This window comes from Balaenoptera acutorostrata, chromosome 10 (genome assembly GCF_949987535.1).
Source record: "Balaenoptera acutorostrata chromosome 10, mBalAcu1.1, whole genome shotgun sequence".
NCBI lineage: Eukaryota > Metazoa > Chordata > Mammalia > Artiodactyla > Balaenopteridae > Balaenoptera > Balaenoptera acutorostrata.
Genome location: NC_080073.1, coordinates 83,528,317 through 83,547,372, shown reverse-complemented (window position 1 = coordinate 83,547,372; position 19,056 = coordinate 83,528,317). Strand labels below are relative to the sequence as shown.

General features: G+C 52.5%; 3 protein-coding genes across 4 annotated transcripts; 2 read left to right on the top strand and 1 right to left on the bottom strand.

Moving 5' to 3' along the window:
* Positions 1 to 8,870: 8,870 nt before the first annotated feature.
* Positions 8,871 to 10,863, top strand: LTA (lymphotoxin alpha). The gene is made up of 4 exons (XM_007193977.3): positions 8,871 to 9,110; positions 9,516 to 9,623; positions 9,709 to 9,814; positions 10,028 to 10,863. The coding sequence occupies exons 2-4, from the start codon at positions 9,525 to 9,527 to the stop codon at positions 10,438 to 10,440; spliced, it is 618 nt and encodes a 205-aa protein (XP_007194039.1). The 5' UTR covers positions 8,871 to 9,110; positions 9,516 to 9,524; the 3' UTR covers positions 10,441 to 10,863.
* A 1,648-nt stretch (positions 10,864 to 12,511) lies between these two features.
* On the top strand, positions 12,512 to 14,314 carry TNF (tumor necrosis factor). The gene is made up of 4 exons (XM_007193976.2): positions 12,512 to 12,697; positions 13,282 to 13,327; positions 13,517 to 13,564; positions 13,893 to 14,314. Exons 1-4 carry the CDS (start codon positions 12,512 to 12,514, stop codon positions 14,312 to 14,314), a joined length of 702 nt encoding a protein of 233 aa, XP_007194038.1.
* Positions 14,315 to 16,933: 2,619 nt separating this feature from the next.
* On the bottom strand, positions 16,934 to 18,882 carry LTB (lymphotoxin beta). 2 transcript variants are annotated; one of them, XM_007193974.3, is made up of 4 exons: positions 18,700 to 18,882; positions 18,228 to 18,279; positions 17,956 to 18,030; positions 16,934 to 17,528 (listed from the first exon to the last, which is right to left on the bottom strand). In XM_007193974.3, the coding sequence occupies exons 1-4, from the start codon at positions 18,859 to 18,861 to the stop codon at positions 17,074 to 17,076; spliced, it is 744 nt and encodes a 247-aa protein (XP_007194036.1). In that variant the 5' UTR covers positions 18,862 to 18,882; the 3' UTR covers positions 16,934 to 17,073. The 2 variants fall into 2 exon arrangements, with proteins under 2 accessions (XP_007194036.1, XP_007194037.2); XM_007193975.3 differs by lacking the exon at positions 18,228 to 18,279 and having other exon boundaries at positions 17,405 to 17,528; positions 18,700 to 18,861.
* Positions 18,883 to 19,056: the final 174 nt, after the last annotated feature.

The window sequence follows — 19,056 nt, the reverse complement described above, 5'->3', positions numbered from 1 at the left end:
CTCTCCTCTAGCTTCTCAGTCCCGTCTCTCCTCCTCTAGGGTCCCGATTCTCGGCTCCCTCCATTGAGCTTCTGCCGCCATCCCAAACCTGGGCTTCATCTCTGGGCAGCCCAGTCTTGGCCTTCCAGATAAACATCCCCTTTTCCTGAGGTTGAGGAAAGGGCCTGGAGGGTAGAGGTAGAGGGTCCAGGATTCCCAAGGCGGGGGGTGGGGAAGGGCACCCTCCCTTCCACTGTTCATACTCAGTCCCCACTTCAGCTCCCGGGAACTGGGGTAGGAAGTTTGCAGACAGCACCAGACCCCACCGCCACCAGCAGGACACAGAAGGAACTCAGCAAAGAGAAAGGGCAGGACTAAGGAGAGTACAGGCATGTGCTGGCACGTGCACAGTCCGCATGTTGTCTGCATCAGAGAATCATGAATCAGAACTTATTTTTCAGGTTTGGAATGGAATGCCGGTCTACACAGGAGCATCCCAGGAGTGGCAGTGGAGGGCAAGAGGTGACAGGGAGGGGAAGCCTCTGGAAGCATGGAAACATGGGGCGGGTGTGAGACCCTTGGAGAAGACAGAGCCAAGAGGCCCCAGGTCTCCGAGGGACCAGGCAGATGTTCAGGGGGCAGGAGGAGGAAGGGCTGGTGAGAAAGATCCTGTGAGAGGAAGCTGCTGTGATTCAGAGAAGAGACTGCGAGCTGTGAGCAACCCAGGCGTCCGGTTCCTCTCACAGGCCGGAGATTTCGGAAGTGGCATGCAAAGAGCTCAGGTTGGGAGCGGAGGCGGGGTTGGGGTTAGGACCCCTAAGCTGGGCGTTGAGAGGTAAGAACAGAAAACTTTGGTGTCCATATTTGTTCCTTCGTCCAGCAGACTTTTGTCTGGTTTTTAAGCACATCATTTGCCCTTCTGCAAGAGTCACATAAAACCAAAGCAAAACAAGCCCTGATACCTGGCCCCCAAGACCTCGCTCTTTTCAACGTCTCTCCCTGGTGTCTGGCCCCCAGCCCTGTTGGGGGTTCCCCTGAGATGAGGGCTGTTCACTTTCTCTGACCACACGGTTTCCGCTTCTGTGTCTCTAATTTCCTAGGCTGATAAAAATACTGAACCCTAGAGGCCCTGGCTTCCTCTGACCCCCTGGGGCCAGGCGGCAGGCATCCTGTCCTCCATGGTGGGGGTGGGGAGGAGGAACCAGGGATCCCCAAGGGGTGACTCAGTGCCTACCATGAAACACTGGGGAGGTAGGAGTGTGCATATCTCGCTCTCTAGACCTGGAAAGAGGAATCACTTCTCAGAGGAGGATGCGTTGGGGTTCAGTTAGAGAAACGGGATTGGGAATGAGACCAGTGAGATTGAAGAGGGTCAGTTGGGGGATTGGGTTGGGGCAGGTTTGGATTAAGTTAGAAGGGTCTGGGAGGGACTCTATTCAGTGCAGTTCAGCTGAGCATCAAATAGCCCAATGATAAATGCAAACTCTGTTTCAAGTTTGCCATCCAATAGGGGAGGCAGGCCCATACCTAATCAACTGATTCCAGGCATTCTGAGTAAAAACGAGTAAGGTACAGTGGATGTGCAAAAAAGGGAAGGGGAGGTGGATTCCGGCTGAAAGCACCCGGGGGTCTCTGAGGGAGGAGCGGGCATTTGATGAATGGGTAGGATTTCTGTGGGAGGGGGAATGGAAGGGCCCCAGAGAGGAGTGAAACAGCTTGAGCAGAGGCCAGGAGTCAGAAAACAGGAAAGACAAGTGTCCTGAGGTAGATGAAGCACAGATGTGAGGGAGCATGTGCTGAAGAAAGGACACAGAATGTCAAGGTAAGGGATTTGGACCTTATCTGTGGGCAGTGGCACTGTGACAGCTGTGAAGAAGAGGGAGTACAGGGGAGTGCTGCAGGTGTACAGACAAGGAATAAAAATAACTGCCATTTTGGGGGCCACATACTATGTGTTAACCATGTCAAGCCCTTTTCCTAATGTCAGAATCCTGCCAGCAACTGTCCAAAAGGGACGTGGTGGATCTCCATTATACAGATGAGGAAACTGAGGCTCATAAACATACCATAGCTTGCTTAAGGTCACACAGCTCAAAAGTAGTGGAATTAGCATCAAACTCATTTTACTCCAAAACTTGTGTACTTTCTACTTAGGTCCCAATAACTCCAAGTGGCGTTAAAGGAAGGAACAGATTTTATAAACTTTGGCAGGGATAAGTCGTTAGGTCATGCCAACTGATTGGATGGTGGGAGTGAGGGAAGAGGAGTCTTAGATGACTCCAAGTTTTGAGCCAAGGGCATAGGAAAGACGATGATACCCTAAACCAAGGAGGAGTGTGGCTAAGGGGAAAATGAGTTAATTTCAGACATACAATCAAATTTTTATTAAGCACCTGAAAGGAGCAGGGTGCTCTGCTAGGCAACGGATATAAATGACATAAAGTCACTGCCCTCATAGGGCTTGCAGTCTAACGAAACAACATACAGACAAGGACCAACTACACGTGATGACAGGAGGTGCACCTGCTAAGAGTAATAAAGTACTCAAGAAAGTCCTGCTGAGTTTGAGGTGGTAGCATGACACTCAGGTGGAGATTTCCAGTGAGCACGTCTGGAGCCCGACAGAAAAGTTGGGGCTGCTGGAGGCATAGGTTTGGGCATCATTCCTTTTCCAGTAGAGGTGGAGCCTCTGAGTGGACAGGATCCCCAAAAGAGAGGGTGACCAGAAGAGCCTTGAGGATGATCAAAGGAAGAGGAACCAATAAAGGAGAGAGGTCGGGGGGGCAGTCAGAGAAGTAGGGCAAGGGAGAGGTATGCCAAGCAGAGACTGGGCGGCCATATCTGATGCTTCAAAGAAGTCTAGTAGGTGAGAGTTCAAAAGATCCTTTGGGTTCAGGAACTAGACGATTACAGATTTTGAGAAAACAGTTTCCACTTACCAGAAGCACAGAAATCACTTTACGTAGGTTAAGGAATGAGTGGGAGGTGAGGAAAAGGAGGTGGTGAGTACAAAGGCATAGAATGGTGAATACTGAAGGTAACAGTATCATCTCTAGCTCAACCCACGAATTTTACAGTGAGGAAAATTTTACCAGTTCCCGAAAAAGTGGTTAGTTAGGGGGCTGGTCTCTTGAGACATCACACAGAAAAGGAGGGTGAGAGATGGATGGACATTTAAGGGAGAAAGTCCAGGGAAGGCTTTTTATTTTCAAGAAATAAAGTTGAGTATGTAAAATGAAGGCGCATGAAAAGAGAGATACTGAAGACAAAAGAAAGGTGGGAAAGAGTATGGTAAACATGGGGAAGTGGGAAACAGAGTACAAAGAATCAGCCTTGGACAGGAGAAAGAGTCCTTCTCTGAATCAAGAAGAAAGGAAAAAGGAAACAGAAAGTGAAGGGAAAAGAAAGCAGTAGAGAGATCCATCTTGGATGGCCTTAAGTTCAATAAAAGGATGATAGCATCACCAACTGAGAGTAAAGAGGTTGGGAGGCGTGGAGATTTAGAACATCACCTGCAGGAGAAGAACAAGGGAATCAACAAACAAAGATTAGGGAACACTGAGGGCTTTCTGAGGTTAGATGGTCAGGATTAGTAGGAGGCCTCTTATGAGGACATGATTCTCTCCTGCAATGCTTGGCAGCCTAGGAGAAAGACCCAAGAATGAGACCATTGAGTTTACCCAAATCACGTTTTTCAAGATTTTCTTGGTAGAATATCAAGAAGGGAATGAGAGATGAAGAAAAACTTATCTAGATATATAAATTGTTAAGTACATGGTAGAGATGTTGGTGGAGAAGATTGTGCTGTGAAGACCAGAAGAACGTGGAAAATGCAAAAGGCATGGACTTCAAGAGAGGAGGAGGTTATCAGTGATGCAGAGGGGAGAGAGAACAGTGGCCTCTCCTCTGCCCCCCTGCTCCTAGTGATGGGTGTGGAAGAAAGAGCAGCCTTCACCAAAGACAGAAGGAACATCATTAGGGAAAAGCCAGGTTTCAAAGTACCAGAGGAAGTTGCTTTCAAAAGTGAAATAGAGGATTTGAGGAGTTCCATAAAATACTGTGAAATGGATTGGTAGAAACATCCTTTGTTGGGTAGGGAATCGGATCCAGGGAGGCTAAATCCCAGTGAGAGTTCAGAAGGAAACTAAGTCTGGAGGATTTTGCTTCCGGAAGCAAGAGGCTGCTGCTTCTGGAATTTAGGATGGGAGATACACTGCATTTATCCTGAGGGAAAACACTTTGAAGGAATCTTAGGGGGATGCGTAAAATAAGGTATCTCTTCCAATTCCATGGCTTTCTTCGTGCCAACAGTTCCCATTGTTGACTCTCTAGTTCTCACATTGCCTCTGAAATCTAGACTCATATATGTGACTGCCAAGTGACATTTCTTGGCAAGGCTTGAATGTTATCCAAGACTTGGATGTCTGTCCAATAGGTTTAAACTTAAATCCAAAATTGAACTTCTGGTTCTCCCATCCCATCAGAATCCTGCTTCTCTCCCAGTCTCCCCATCTTCCACCCCACCACCATCCATCCAATCCATCATCTGGTCCTGTCAAGTCTACCCATGAAATATATCCCAATATATCCCAATATATCCCAAATTTGTCTACTTCTCTCCATCTTCATGGTGGCCACCATCTTCTCCCCAGGATTACTGCAGTTGCCTCCTAACTGGTGTCCCTGCTTGCAATGTTACCCGCTGCAGTCCAGTCTAAACACAGGAGCCACAATGACCTTTTAAAAATGTAAATCCAATCACCTCTACCTCAGACCTCCCTCCCTCCTCCCCCAACCCCCACGCAACATGTGCACACCCTGACACCCTCCAGAGCTTCCCATGGTTGAGTAAAATTCAGGTGCTTTACCCGTCCTTGCAGGTCCCTGCATGATCGGGCCCCTGCCCCTGCTCTCTGACCTCCTCTCCCACCTCTCTCCCACTCTCTCTGCTCCAGCCACGCTGGCCTCCTTTCTGTTCCTCAACACCCCCAGCTCATTTCCACCTTCTGGCCTTCGCAGTAGCTGTTCCCTTTACCTGGAATGCTTCTCCCCCATACCTTCACTTGGCCACTCTTGTCATTTGGGTCTCAGCTTAAAATGCCATTTACTCAGAAAGGACTTTCCTGACCACTGTGTCTAAAGTAGTTCCCTGCCACTCTTATCACATGGCCCTATCTTATTTCCTCATAGCCCTACTTACTGCCTTCTTCTTCAGTGTATTTCTTTTCTGCCTTGCCTCACTAGAGTGGAAGCTCCACAAGTACAGGTACCTTGTCTGACTTGTTTGCCACTATATTCCTACTGCCTGGAACAGTGCCCAGCACATAGTAAGCTCCCAATAAAGACTTGTTAAATGGAGGCATGGATGAATAATGGGGAAAAGCAGGATAAAGCTCAACTTTAGGTTTGTGGTTCAAATTGAACTTACATTTAGAGTCAGGTTTAACTATAGGATTAGGAATGGGGATGAGTTAATTCCAAGATTAGCTCTAGAAACAGGGCTGGGTTAGTTTAGAGGATAAGTTTATTTGGGGGTTCATTTATTGAGATGTTTAGATTTGAGGTTAGGGTTGAGTTTGAGTTGTGATTTGGGTTGAGGTTAAATATGGGTTAGGATCAAAGTTGATATGTAATCCCACTTTAGGTTTTGAGGCTAGGTTCAAGTTTGAGGCTATTGTCATTTCAGCCTTATTTGGAGGGCTCAGAGATTTCAGTAGTTTCTCCACAGAGACCACTGTAGAAACTGTATATCCCTCGGTTTGGAGCACAAGACTCCAGTCATCACCCCTCCCACTCAGGGAAAGTCCCAAACCAACTGCTGGCCTCCTCAAGAAAGAAACTGAGTTTCACACAACCTCCAAAACTGAGATTGAAACCAAGATTGGCCCATCTCAAGGAGCATCCTTCAGCACATCGCAAATGCCTGTGACACGGAGCTTCGGCCCAGTTCTCACCCTTCCTTCCTCTCTGTCTCTCATGTCTCCCCATCACTTGTCCTCATCTTCCCCTTTTTTTTCTTCAGTGCCCCAGTCTTTCTCTCTGACCGAAGTTTCTCCGTTTCTCTCTATTTCTCACCGTTAATTGCAACACCATTTTACATTTTAATATAGCCGAGTTCTCCTAGTCCATCGGCTCCTACCATTGGAGAGGCAGAAAGAGACAGCAGGAAGAAAAAGGGACTCCAGAGAAAGAGGGACACAGAGGAAAGGAAAGGAGCAGGGACCAAGAGGGAGGCCAACAGTGACACAAGACACAGTGAGGTTAAAAGAAATAAGATGAAACCAAGATAGAGACCAAGATATTTAAAAGAGGCCTCTGTGGCTACCCTTCTTCCGCCATCACATCTGGTCAGCCACCAAGACCTGTAGATTTTGCCTAGAAACTCTCTCCTCCTCTTCATTCTCCTGCTACTGCCTCGATTTAAATGCAGGCTCTTGTCACCTCCTTGCTGAGTTGTTGCAAAACCCCCCTAACTGGTCTCCACACTTCTGGTTTCCCCTCCAGACCCCAACTCCCATTCCTCAATTCATTCTTCATGTAGCATCCAGACTCATGTTTTAAATATACCAATCTGGGTGGGTCCCTCTCTCACTCAAAAATTTTGGTAGCTCCCCATCACAATTACAATGAAATCCAAACCTCTTTTCTTGGTTTTAAACCCCTCAGGATGTGGTCTCAGCTTACCTCCCAAGCCTCATCTCTGCTCCTTTTATGTGTACTCACTTGCACAGGTTAGTGCACTTCATACTCTCTTTTACCTCCAGTCTTTGCACCTTCTATTCCCTCTATCACGAATGCCCTTCGCCATCTTGGCCTTGATACTTAATGCCTGAATCACCTCTCCCCCAGGCCAAGTTTGATGGCTTTACTGTGGGCTGCCATAAGCCCACTGTCACAGAACCCACACTAGTCTTTGAGCTCCCAGAGGTCAGGGCACTGTCTTTCACATCTGTTTCCTCAATGCCTTGTGCAGATGCTCAATAAATGTTTGTGAAATAGAGAGAAAGCTAAGGAGATGGAATGAAGGAATTCCCTGGTGGTCCAGTGGTTAGGACACCGCACTTTCACTGCCGTGGCCCGGGTTCAATCCCTGGTCAGGGAACTAAGATCCTGCAAGCCACGAGGCACAGCCAAAAAACCCCAAAAAGATGGAATGAAAAGAAGTAATAGGTTAGACTAGGAAGGCATGAAAGGCAAAGTTGCAGGGCCTCAAGTAGCGGGGAGGAAAACAGGAGAACTAGCTGATGCACACCCTGAATATCACTTATGTGCCACAGGACACCAAGACACCTCAGGAACTTTCTGCCCAGTGCAGCAGAGGGAGGGCTTTAGTTTCCATCACCACCATCCTCAGCCCCAGCCCATCCAAAAACCTCCAAATGAAAGCATAACAAGTTAGTAAGAGTAATAATAATATTTGAGGGGGCCAATTGTTATTTTCTCAATCTCATGAAATGTGACTAAAATCATCTTTAGAAACCTTGCTTTTTTTTTTAACCTGCAACCTGCAAGCTAAGCGAAAACTCACTCATGTTCAATAACGTTCATATCAACGTTTTTCATACTAGCCAAAAACTAGAAACGAACCAAATGCCCATTAACTGAAAAATAGATAAGTAAATTAGAGCATATTCACACATCACATCACAATGAAATAAAAATCACTGATACACACAACAATATACATGAATCTCACAAACATAACGTTGAGAGAAAGAAGCCAAATACAGATGAGTAAAGGCTGTGTGATTTCATGTATATGAGGCTCAAAAGCTGGAAGAACTAATCTATAGTTGTAGAGGTCAGAAAGTGGTTGGTTATCTTTGGAAGGTATGAACTGTGAGGGAGCACGAGAGAACCTTCTGGGGACCTAAAACTATGTTGGGCCCGTGAGCCACAGTTACTGAGCCTGCACATCTGGAGCCTGTGCTCCGCAACAAGAGAGGCCGCGATAGTGAGAGGCCCGCGCACCGTGATGAAGAGTGGCCCCCGCTTGCCACAACTAGAGAAAGCCCTCGCACAGAAACGAAGACACAACACAGACATAAATAAATAAGTAAATAAATAAAAATAAATTAAAAAAACTATGTTGAACTGGATGGTGGCTACATGGCTATAAACAGATGGGAAAGTTCATCAGGCTGCCCACTTAGGAGACGTGCACCTCACTGTACCTGAGTTCTACATCAATAGAAGGGGGAAATCCTTAATGATTTTACAACAGTGTATTGGCTTTACAAGTGCAGCTGCAAGACAAGTCCCTTTGCTGTCCCCACCCTGCCCTAGGTCGCCACCCTTAAGCTCCACCTGTGTGGAATTCTGAAGCATCCCCTGTAGAGAACTTTAGCAATTGCCACATTCCTTGATCCTGGAATGTGTTTGTTTGGGGTTATATAAATCTGATCTGTGGAGCCCACCTGAGGTCGGGATGAGGTGGAGGGCATCCTTCAGCAGTGAGACAAGACCTCATCATACATGAGTTCATGGCTCATCGTGAGCGGGATCTTCCAAACCAGAACACTTTTGAGAGTAAAAGGGGGTCCATGAATATTTCTACCAGGACAACAGGCATAAACCAGGATGTACCAGGCAGGAGGGTATATAATGGAACTTCTTGATATGAAACCTGCCAGACAAACTGGAAAATGCACATACTGGGACAAGTGTGACTTGAGTCTTTGGGACAAGGACAGGGGTACAAGAGGAGGAAATGTGCACAGAGAGAAGCCTGTAATCAGCCAAGGGTGCAGAGGTGTTATACATAATTGCTCTTCAGGGAACCGGGCCTCCAGCCCACGCCCCAGCTGCTCCCCTTCTCCTCCTCCTCTGAATTTACTGTCCCTTCTCTGGAACTTCTAAGCCTGACCCCCGCTCCCTGGCCCTCCCAGCCCACAGTTCCCCTGACCCCACTCCCTTTCCCAGAACTCAGTCGTCTGAGCCCCCAGCCTGCGGTTCTCTCCTAGGCCTCAGCCTTTCCTGCCTTCGACTGAAACAGCAGCATCTTCTAAGCCCTGGGGGCTTCCCCGGGCCCCAGCCCCGGCCTAGAACCCGCCCGCCGCCTGCCACGCTGCCACTGCCGCTTCCTCTATAAAGGGACCCAGGCGTCCCGGCCAAGGGGCCCCGCACAGCAGGTGAGACTCTCCCACCCCATCTCCTTGGGCTTCCCCGGCTGTGGACTCCTTCCCTCGGGGCGTTCAGTCCCTCCACCTGGGCCTCGGCCCCTCCTGCACCTCCTGCTTGGGCCTGGGCCTGGGCCGTGGCCTTGGTGGGTTTGGTTTTGGTTTGTTCCCCTCTCTCTGACTCTTTATCTGTCAATCTCTTTCTCTCTGTCTGTGTCACACATTCTGATCCCTCTCTGTTCCCTTCTCATCTCTGTTCCTCTCTCTCTCTCTCCCCCTGCTCACCTGGGGTTTCCCTGACTGCATCTTGTCCCCTTCTCTGTCTGTCGCCCCGTCTCTCAGGGTGGCTGTCTCCACGGGCAGGAGGCCCGTCTTCCGCATCGCGCCCCGCCCCGCTCACTGTCTCTCTTCCTGCAGGTTCTCCCCATGACACCACCTGGACGTCTCTACCTCCTGAGGGTGTGCAGCACCCCCCTACTCCTCCTCCTTCTGGGACTGCTGCTGGCCCTGCCGCACAAGGCCCAGGTGAGGCAGCAGGGCAATGGGGACTGTGTGGGCAGCCCAGCCTGACCTTGGGCCTGAGGACCTCTCTGACTCTGTTCTCCCCTAGGGGCTCTCTGGTGTTGGCCTCCCACCCTCAACTGCACAGCCTGCCCATCAGCACCCCCCGAATCACTTCACCCGAGGCACCTTCAAACCTGCCGCTCACCTTGTTGGTAAACATTCACCTGCCCTCTTAGACATGTAGCCCCCAGCCCTCCTCCCATCCCCCTTCAGGGACCCAAGCATCCCCTCCAGCTCACCCCCACTCCCACTCCCTTCTGTCCTCCCAACCATCCCCCAGGAACTCAGTCCAGCACCTGCTTCCTCAGGGATTGAGACCTCTGACCCCCAGGTCCTTGACTGCCATCCCCTCTGGCTCTTCCTAGGAGACCCCAGCACCCAGGACTCACTGCGCTGGAGAGCAAACACGGATCGTGCCTTCCTCCGCCACGGCTTCTCTCTGAGCAACAATTCCCTCCTGGTCCCCACCAGTGGCCTCTACTTTGTCTACTCCCAGGTGGTCTTCTCCGGGGAAGGCTGCTTCCCCAAGGCCACCCCCACCCCTCTCTACCTGGCCCACGAGGTCCAGCTCTTCTCCTCCCAGTACCCATTCCACGTGCCTCTCCTCAGCGCTCAGAAGTCCGTGTGCCCAGGGCCACAGGGACCTTGGGTGCTCTCAGTGTACCAGGGGGCTGTGTTCCTGCTCACTCGGGGAGACCAGCTATCCACTCACACAGATGGCATCTCCCACCTGCTCCTCAGCCCCAGTAGTGTCTTCTTCGGAGCCTTTGCTCTATAGAAAAATCCAGAAAGAAAAAATTTGGTTTCAAGGCCTTCTCCCCATTTTGCCTCCATTCTGACCACTTCAGGGGTCACCACACCTCTCCTTTGACCGTTCCATCAGTCTCAAGTCTTCCCCCGTTCTCGGCACCTGGAGCTTCCAAAGAAGGAATTCTAGGCACCCCAGGGGGCCACACCTTCCTGAACCACCCCGGATGCTCGGCTGAGGACTTCAAGCCTGCCTGGAAATGCCCGCCCAGAGCCCTTCCTCTGCCCTGCCCGTCTAGGGGGCCTTGCCCTGGACATGGAAGGGGAGCTGACACATGAGGGAGCTTGGGTGGATGACTGGGGGCAGGGAGGGGGGTTATTTATGAAGGGAAAAAAATTTAAATTATTTATTTATGGAGGATGGAGAGAAGGGGGACGGCAGAAGAAAGAGATAATACACCCAAGAGATGAAGAGTGAGAGGGCGTGGGCACAAGGATGACCTAGCAAGAGAGAAAAAGAGTGGGTCTGAGGGACCAAGGGGCTCTGGAAGGAAGTGAAAGGCTCTTAAGAGCCAGCCATTGCTTGACTGGACACCCCACGAGGAGACATCTGACCCTTGATGAAGCCCAATAAACCTCTTTTCTCTGAAATGCTGTCTGCCTGTATCTGTCTGTCTGGGAGGGGAGAATTCCCCAGATGTCTCTAAGGAATGGAGGGAGGACAGGAATCAGAGGGACAGGAGCTGTGGGCATACAGAGAGGCCTAAGGGGCTCTGGTGAAATATGGTGGCCTCACAGGGGTGGGAGGAGACCAGAGGATAAGCTGAGAAGACAAAGGAAAGATGCAGGTCCAAAGTCTGGAGAAGGGGAGGTCAGGGAACCCCTGAGGAATGGGGGTTACAGGAGGCTTCTGAGGAGCAGTGACCACACTGAAGGGTGTTTGTTTGGGACTGTGGAGGAGGAGCATGAAGCCCCCTGGAAGACGTGGCCATGCCAGGGCCCCGAGGAGTGGGAGAGCCTCCAAGGCTGGGGGACTGGAAAACATAGGGGACATTTCAGGAGACATGGTCACGGGCAGGGGCTCTGAGGGCCAGGGCTGTCTCCAGGAAACTGGAGGGAGCAGGGAATTCTTTGCAGATACATGGCCATACACAGGGACTCTGAAGGGTGGGGTCTTCATGCAAAAATTGGGGCATCACATGCCCTTGGAAGCCAAGACTGAAACCAGCACCAGAGTTTTGGTGAGTCCCCGGTCAGAGTGAAAGGAGAAGGCCTGCCGTGGTGGGGTTCGTGAATTCCCAGCGTCTCTTTCACTCCTCTGGGGCTGTCCCAGGCTTGTCCCTGCCATCCTCCCCCAGGCCTTGCAGAGCCTCAAGCTTCCCTTCCTCCAGCTCCTCTTGCCCCCAGGGACCCAAACACACATCTCAGGACCCAGCACAGCTTCCCCCAAGTTTTCTCTCCATTAAGGACTCAGCTTTCTGAAGCCCCTCCCATTTCTAGTTCTACCATTACCTGAGTCCGGTCTGGAAATCAGAAGGAAATCGGCCACAGAACTCATCCCCCAAAGAAATGGAAACAGTGGGAACTGGGGGGCAGAGGGGAAATGGGGTCCAGCCTCCAGGGTCCTACATCTACAGCAGTAACTGGCCCAGGGAGCCCCCCTCAGAATCCGGGTGGGTAGGGTAGGAAGTATCCTTGATGCCTGGGTGTCCCCAACTTTCCAAACCCCCGCCCCCGTGATGGAGAAGAAACCGAGACAGAAGGTGTAGGACCCGCTACCGCTTCCTCCAGATGAGCTCATGGGTTTCTCCACCAAGGAAGTTTTCCGCTGGTTGAATGAGAGCCTTTCCCCGCCCTCCTCTCACCCCAGAGCGTATAAATGCAGCTGTTTGCACACCCAGCCAGCAGAAGCTCCCAGAGCGAGGACACCAGGGGACCAGCCAGGAGAGAGACAAGCAACTCCAGACCCCCCTGGAAATAACCTCCCAGACCATACAGCCCCACCCCGACAGGCAGCCAGACGACTCACTCCTTCTAACACAGCCTGCCACAGGGCTCTACCGTCTCCCAGCTGGACTTGGAGCCCTTCAGAAAAAGACACCATGAGCACTGAAAGCATGATCCGGGATGTGGAGCTGGCAGAGGAGGCGCTCTCCAAGACGGCAGGGGGCTCCCAGGGTTCCAGAAGGTGCTTGTGTCTCAGCCTCTTCTCCTTCTTCCTGGTCGCAGGAGCCACCACGCTCTTCTGCCTGCTGCACTTCGGGGTAATCGGCCCCCAGAGGGAAGAGGTGAGTCCCTGGCCAGCCTTGGCTCATTCTCTCACCCAGAGAGAAATGGGAGAGGAAAAATGGTGAGATATGGGGTGGGGGAAAGAGGTGTGCTGATGGGGAGGCTTGGGGAGGCAAATAGTGGAGAAAGATGGGGAGGCAGAAGGAGACGTGGAGAGAGATGGGGGAAGAGAAGGAAGGATGGAGAAATAGGGTGCCTGGCGCATGGGCGTTGCTCTCTAAATATCTGTCGAATGAATGAATGAGTAAGCAGGGATTTAGATATAAAGAGAGATGTGTAGACAGATAAGGGATATGGGTAGAAAGATGGGGAAGAAAACAAGTCATCTGGATAAAGATGGTGAGACAGAAGGAGATACAGCAGGTATGAAAGAGAGCTAGGAAAGATGAAGCTAAGGGTGTCTGGCACACGGAAGGAACTCAATGCAAGAACTGTTAAATGCATGGATGAATGAAAAAAATGGATGAATGGGGAGAGAAAACGAGACACATCAGGGCAGAGAGTACAAGCTAGAGAAGCAGCCGGCTGTTTCTCCTTCAGGGGTGACTTGCTTTGATACTAATCCTCCTTCTTCTCCCAACAGTTCCCAACTGGCTACTCCATCATCAGCCCTCTGGCTCAGACACTCAGTAAGTGTCTCCAAAACCTCTCTCCTAATTCTGGGCTTGGGTGGGGGTAGGGGTTAGTCCTGGGATGGAAGCAGTAGGGGAAATTTAGAGTTTGGGTTTGGGGGGAGGAGGAAAGGAGGTCAAAGTAGTGGGATATTTTCTGGGAAGCTTAAGGGTCTCTCACCTTCTTCTTTTCTCTTTCCTCTTCAGGATCATCTTCTGAAACCTCAAGTAACAAGCCCGTAGCCCATGTTGTAGGTAAGAGTTCTGAGGATGTGTCTGGGGGATGAAGAAGCAGATGGGATGGAAAGGGGTAGGATTTGGCAGCTGAAGCCAGGCTGAGGGTAGACAGACCTTGGAGACAGGGTGAGAAGGTCTCACTGAGCTCAAGGGGAGGGTGGAGGATACTTAGAACTTGAGGGGGATACTCAGAACCTCATGGCCAGATGGGATGTGGGAAGACAGACAGAGGGGACAGGAACCGGATGTGGGGGGGGGTGGGCAGAACTTGAGGGCCAGGATGTGGAGAGTGGAACTGACAGGGTCACAGTGACTCACCCCTCCCTCTTTTTCTCCCTCCCTCCAGCCAACCTCAGTGCTCAGGGGCAGCTCCGGTGGCTGAACACATATGCCAACACCCTCCTGGCCAACAGCGTGAAGCTGGAAGACAACCAACTGGTGGTGCCGACAGACGGGCTGTACCTCATCTACTCCCAGGTCCTCTTCAGGGGCCAAGGCTGCCCTTCCACCCACTTGTTCCTCACCCACACCATCAGCCGCATCGCTGTCTCCTACCAGACCAAGGTCAACCTCCTCTCTGCCATCAAGAGCCCTTGCCAGAGGGAGACGCCAGAGGGGGCTGAGGCCAAGCCCTGGTATGAGCCCATCTACCTGGGAGGGGTCTTCCAGCTGGAGAAGGGTGATCGACTCAGTGCTGAGATCAACCTGCCCGACTATCTGGACTTTGCTGAGTCTGGGCAGGTCTACTTTGGGATCATTGCCCTGTGAGGGGGCAGGACATCCATCCTCTCCCACCTCAATTACTTTATTATTTACTCCTTCAGACCTCCTCATCCCCTTCTGGTTTAGAAAGAGAATTAGGGGCTCAGGGCTGGGCTCCAAGCTTAGAACTTTAAACAACAACAACACTTAGAAATCAGGGATGCAGGGAAGTGTGGCCTGGACAATGGGGCACTGACCACCACCAAGAATTGGAACTGGGGCTCTGGAACTCACTGGGGTCCTCGTGTTTGGATTCCTGGATGCAACCTGGGACATCCAGAATGTGGGGGCCAGGGGAACTTGGGTTCTGACTGGAACACTTCAGAACACTCCTTGAGAAGATCTCACCCAGAACTTGACATGAGTGGACTTCAGGCCTCCCTTTCTTCCAATGTTTCCAGACTTCCTTGAGATGCGGAGCCCAGCCGCACCCCAACGGGGCCAGCTCCCTCTATTTATGTTTGCACTTGTGATTATTTATTATTTATTTATTATTTATTTATTTACTAATGAATGTATTTATTCAGGAGGTCAAGGTGTCCTGGGAGACCCAATGTAGGGGCTGCCTTGGCTCAGATGTGTTTTCTGTGAAAACGGAGCTGAACTGTAGGTCATTCCCACCCTGACTCCTGGCCTCTGTGCCTCCTTTTGCTTATGTTTTTAAAAAATATTTATCTGATCAAGTTGCCTAAATAATGCTGATTTGGTGACTGACTTGTCGCTACATCACTGAACCTCTGCTCCCCAGGGGAGTCGTGTCTGTAACCGCCCTACTGGTCAGTGGCGAGAAATAAAGTGTGCTTAGAAAAGAAATATGGCGTCTTCCTGGGAATTAATTCTTCATTGGCCTCTCCTTGGGGGTGAGACGTGGCTCCCTGAAGTTCTTTCTCCACAGGGCTTAAGATCCCTGCACCTCACTCCTTGGACTGCTGGGGCTCAGGAGACCCTACATAAAACAAAGCCCAGCTGAATATGCCCCTCCCCCAAGAAAGGAACCTGAACTTAATTAACTCTCCCTCAGGGCACTGGAATTTCCAACTCTGGGAATTCCTATCCAAGCGGGGGAAGTCTTGCAGCTCAGATGAGATTTCCGGCTGTTGCGGCCTGAGCGAAAGACCCGGGGAGCGGCCAAATTCTCAGGTACCTGAATCACAGCCAAGGGACTTCCAGACGGTCAGGCACCTGGGCTCCAAACCGCCTGATCCCGCCCCACGCCCCTCCCCGTGCCAGCGCAGTCCTAACTGTGCAACCTGAACCAGTCACTGAACCTCGTCTATCAAAGAGAAGTAGGAACGCCCACCGCACACGGGGCCCTGTGAGAACAGAAGACCTAAACTCTTTACAACAGAGCACCTAGCGGAGCACTCGGTGAATTCTGGCTTTCTCCCTTTTCCCAGCCCCCAGTCTTCTACCCGCTTCCATCTCTCAGTGGATGGAATTGAAGAGGAGGAAGAAAATAAAAAACAAGGAATAAGATGTAGGTGAAGGACCCACCCCCCATGCCAGCTTGGTCTCCCTGATTTTCTCGGCAAATGATGAGGAGAGGGATGGGAGGTGGGTGAAGTGGAAAGAGAAATGCATTCCTCCCCTCCAGGAAGGCTCTTCTGGACACAGAGTCAAAGACAAATATGGAGTCAGAAATGAAGACTCAGAGAGTGGCAGCCCTCACTGGGCTCTGAAGTTGGGCTTTCCTTCCTGCTAGCGTTGCCAGGCAGGGGGAAAACTGTGCGGGGTGCCGCAGAGGTGGGGTGACCCACTGGGGTAACCTAGATAGAGCCTTGGGTCCTCCTCGGCCTCCTCTAGCTCGGGGCTGAAAGTCGGTCATGGAGTGAAGGGGCTGCTGTTACTCACTCTGGGGCCCCGACACTTGCCCACTTATGGAAAGGGGACCTGAAGTGTGACTGAGGGGTGAGGACCTTCCATCCCACCCTGGACAGGGCCAGGTGACATCAGTTTTTCCTCCTCCCCCTCCTCCCCAGGTTCTCCCTGGTGTCCTCGGGCACTATCCCCACCCCATCTCTCTTTCTCAACCACCCTCCCAACTCCTTCAGCCTCCTCCCTTCATGCCCCGGTCCCCACCCCCACTCCCCCGCTCCCCGAGCTGTGGGTCTTCCCTTGGAGAAGAGTCAACTGTGGCTAACAGGGCCTTCAGGCAGCTAGCAGGGCAGAAACGCTGTCCCCTCAGTGCTTCATTATCAGCCCTATTCAGGTTTACTCTGCTGGCTGGGCCTTTCTGAGTGGTGCTTGCCTTCCCCGGTAATGACCCCTATCACTACCAGGAGGGACCCAAGAGAGAAGAGTGCAGTGTTGAGTTTGCGGGGACCATGTGGCCTTGAGAATCAGGTTGCTTGGAGATGCTTTGGGGTTTGTGGAGAGCCCTTTCCTTCTACCCTCCAAATGGGCTAATGCTGGGGCAAGGCCAGTCAGAGGCAGGGGTGGGTGGGACCCACAGATCCCCATCCCAGGGAACAGAGGCCATGCCAGGTGTTATGAATTGTTTCAAGCGACCAGAAAAATAGAGAGCCTATTTAACCAACATTTGTGTACCCATCCTGAATGAAGACACATTAGCATCTCAGCATCTGTACCGGCAGCACTAAAGTTTTACATTCTTTATTTTCACCAGGCTCAAAATCAGTTTCCAAACAGTCTTCTACATTTTCGCCAAGGCCATGGGGTCCCTCGTGTCTGGGTCCCCAATATCTAGGCTGATTCGTTCACATACTCCCACCATGCAGTAGTCGTTTTAGGGACGCGGGTAGCCCTCACCCCACCATCACCGCCCCAAAGAAGGTCTTTCCTCTCCTGTAGTCCACCATATCGGGGTGACTGATATTGACGTACACTCTCTCGCCCCTCCGGAGCTGCACCAGGCCACCGAACCCCACGCTCGTGTACCAGAGGGGCCCGTACTCGTGCCTCCGGGCGGGGTCCAAGACTGGGGTCACGGTCTCCGCGCCCTCGAGCAGCAGCTCGGGACTCCCCGATCCATAGGCGCCCCCCGCCCGGTACAGCCGGCTGAGCAGCGTGACCGAGCGGTCCAGGGGGTCCCCGCCGGGAGGGGGCGCCCGGCCCCGGTAGCCGACGTGACAGTAGAGGTAATAGAGGCCGTCCTGCGGGAGGGCCAGCCCCTCGGCGCCCGAGAACTGCGTCCCGCTCCTCAGAAAAGCCTCTTCTTTCTTCGCCTCCCAGCCTAGCCCCTGCCCCCTGGTCCAAGCGCCTGCGGAGAAACGGGCCAGTTGGCTCTCGGAAATCCAATCCTGAAAGGAGTGATCCAGGCCCGGGACTTCTGGGAGGGTGGGCATGAGGGACAGTTGAGGCTTTTAACCCACTGCAGGAGTCCAGCCGGGCTGGGGGAGCGGGGTGATGGCGCTCCCTCTGCAATGAGTACGAGTTGGGACTGAGGGCACCTGGGTGTGCGGTACGGAGCGCTGTGGTGGGGAGATCCAGGCCGGGTTTTGCCTCCTCCGGCGGGGTGGGGGGGGGGGAAGCGAGAAGCTAGAATGCTGGACGAGCAGAAGAGTGCGTACTATAGAAGCGGCGAAGCAGGTGGGCAACCCAGCACGGCAGTAACAGAGCAAAGGGACCCTAACTGTGGGCGAGCAGAACTGGCACCCTTGGACTCTTCAGGTCTATGAGATCCTTACCAATGAGGTGGGCAGCCGGGAGCCTGGGGCTGAGATCTGTTTCTGCCTCCTCCTCCACCGGCAGCTCCCCGGACTCTGTAAGGGGCGAAGAGTCCACGGTTGGGGGCAGGGCGGCCACCCACGTGTAGTCACCTTGAGAGGACAAGGCGCCAGGGCCCAGGGATGGGGCACCTGGATTCCTGGAGGAAGAGAGTATCTGGGGATGCAGATGGATGGGAGCTGGGAGTCCCTGAGGGGCAGAAGCAGGGGAGGGGGAGATGGTCGGCTCTTACCAAATCGCTGATGGGCCTGTGCTTGGGCGCCTGGGTCAGCGGTCCCTGTTACCTGAGTGGGTGGGGTCACAGGGCCCAGAGTTCAGTCTTAGCTGATGCCAACCCCACCCCTCCCATTCCCAACATAGATGCAAGCTCCAGACTTGGGGTTTCTCCCGCCAGCCCCAGCCTCAAAACACACCTCCCTGGAATGGAGAGCAAGCAAGGCATCTGTACTTGGGCAGAGAGACAGAGGCCCAAGTATGTCTTGGGAAGAGGAGAAGAGACATACAGACAACCAGAAAGGGGCTTGGTGACATCAGGGCACAACAGCATCACAGGAACGTGGAAAGAGGACCAGCAAAGAGACAGAGAAGACATCCCCACTGGGGGACAGCCAAGCCAGCTGAGCAGGAGGAGGCAAGAGGCATAGCCAGAGGTGAGTGAGCATCAGCAATATACGGCCCTTGGAGGATTTGTGGCAGCCACTCACCAGTCCTCCCTGCTCCTGGGGCACCAAGGCCAGCACAGCCAGAGCAGTGATAGGCACAGCCAGCAGGAGGGTCACCAGGGAAGTGGCTCCTGCGACAGCCAGCAGGAGGCATCCCTTCCCCTGGGGCCTCCTACCCCGGCACTCCAGCCCCAGTGCCCCCATTGAGACTGAGCCAGGGCCAGGGCAGGGGGGCTTTCATACCTCAGGGGTGGGGCCACCCCCTCCCTGTAGACCCACACACCTGGCTGGGACTTTCCGAACACCCCTGCTCCCCTCACCCTGCTTCCTGTTTACCCAGAGCTAGGGTGGGGCAGCTGGATGCCTGGGTTCTCTGAACTGGGGAGGGAGTTGGGGTGA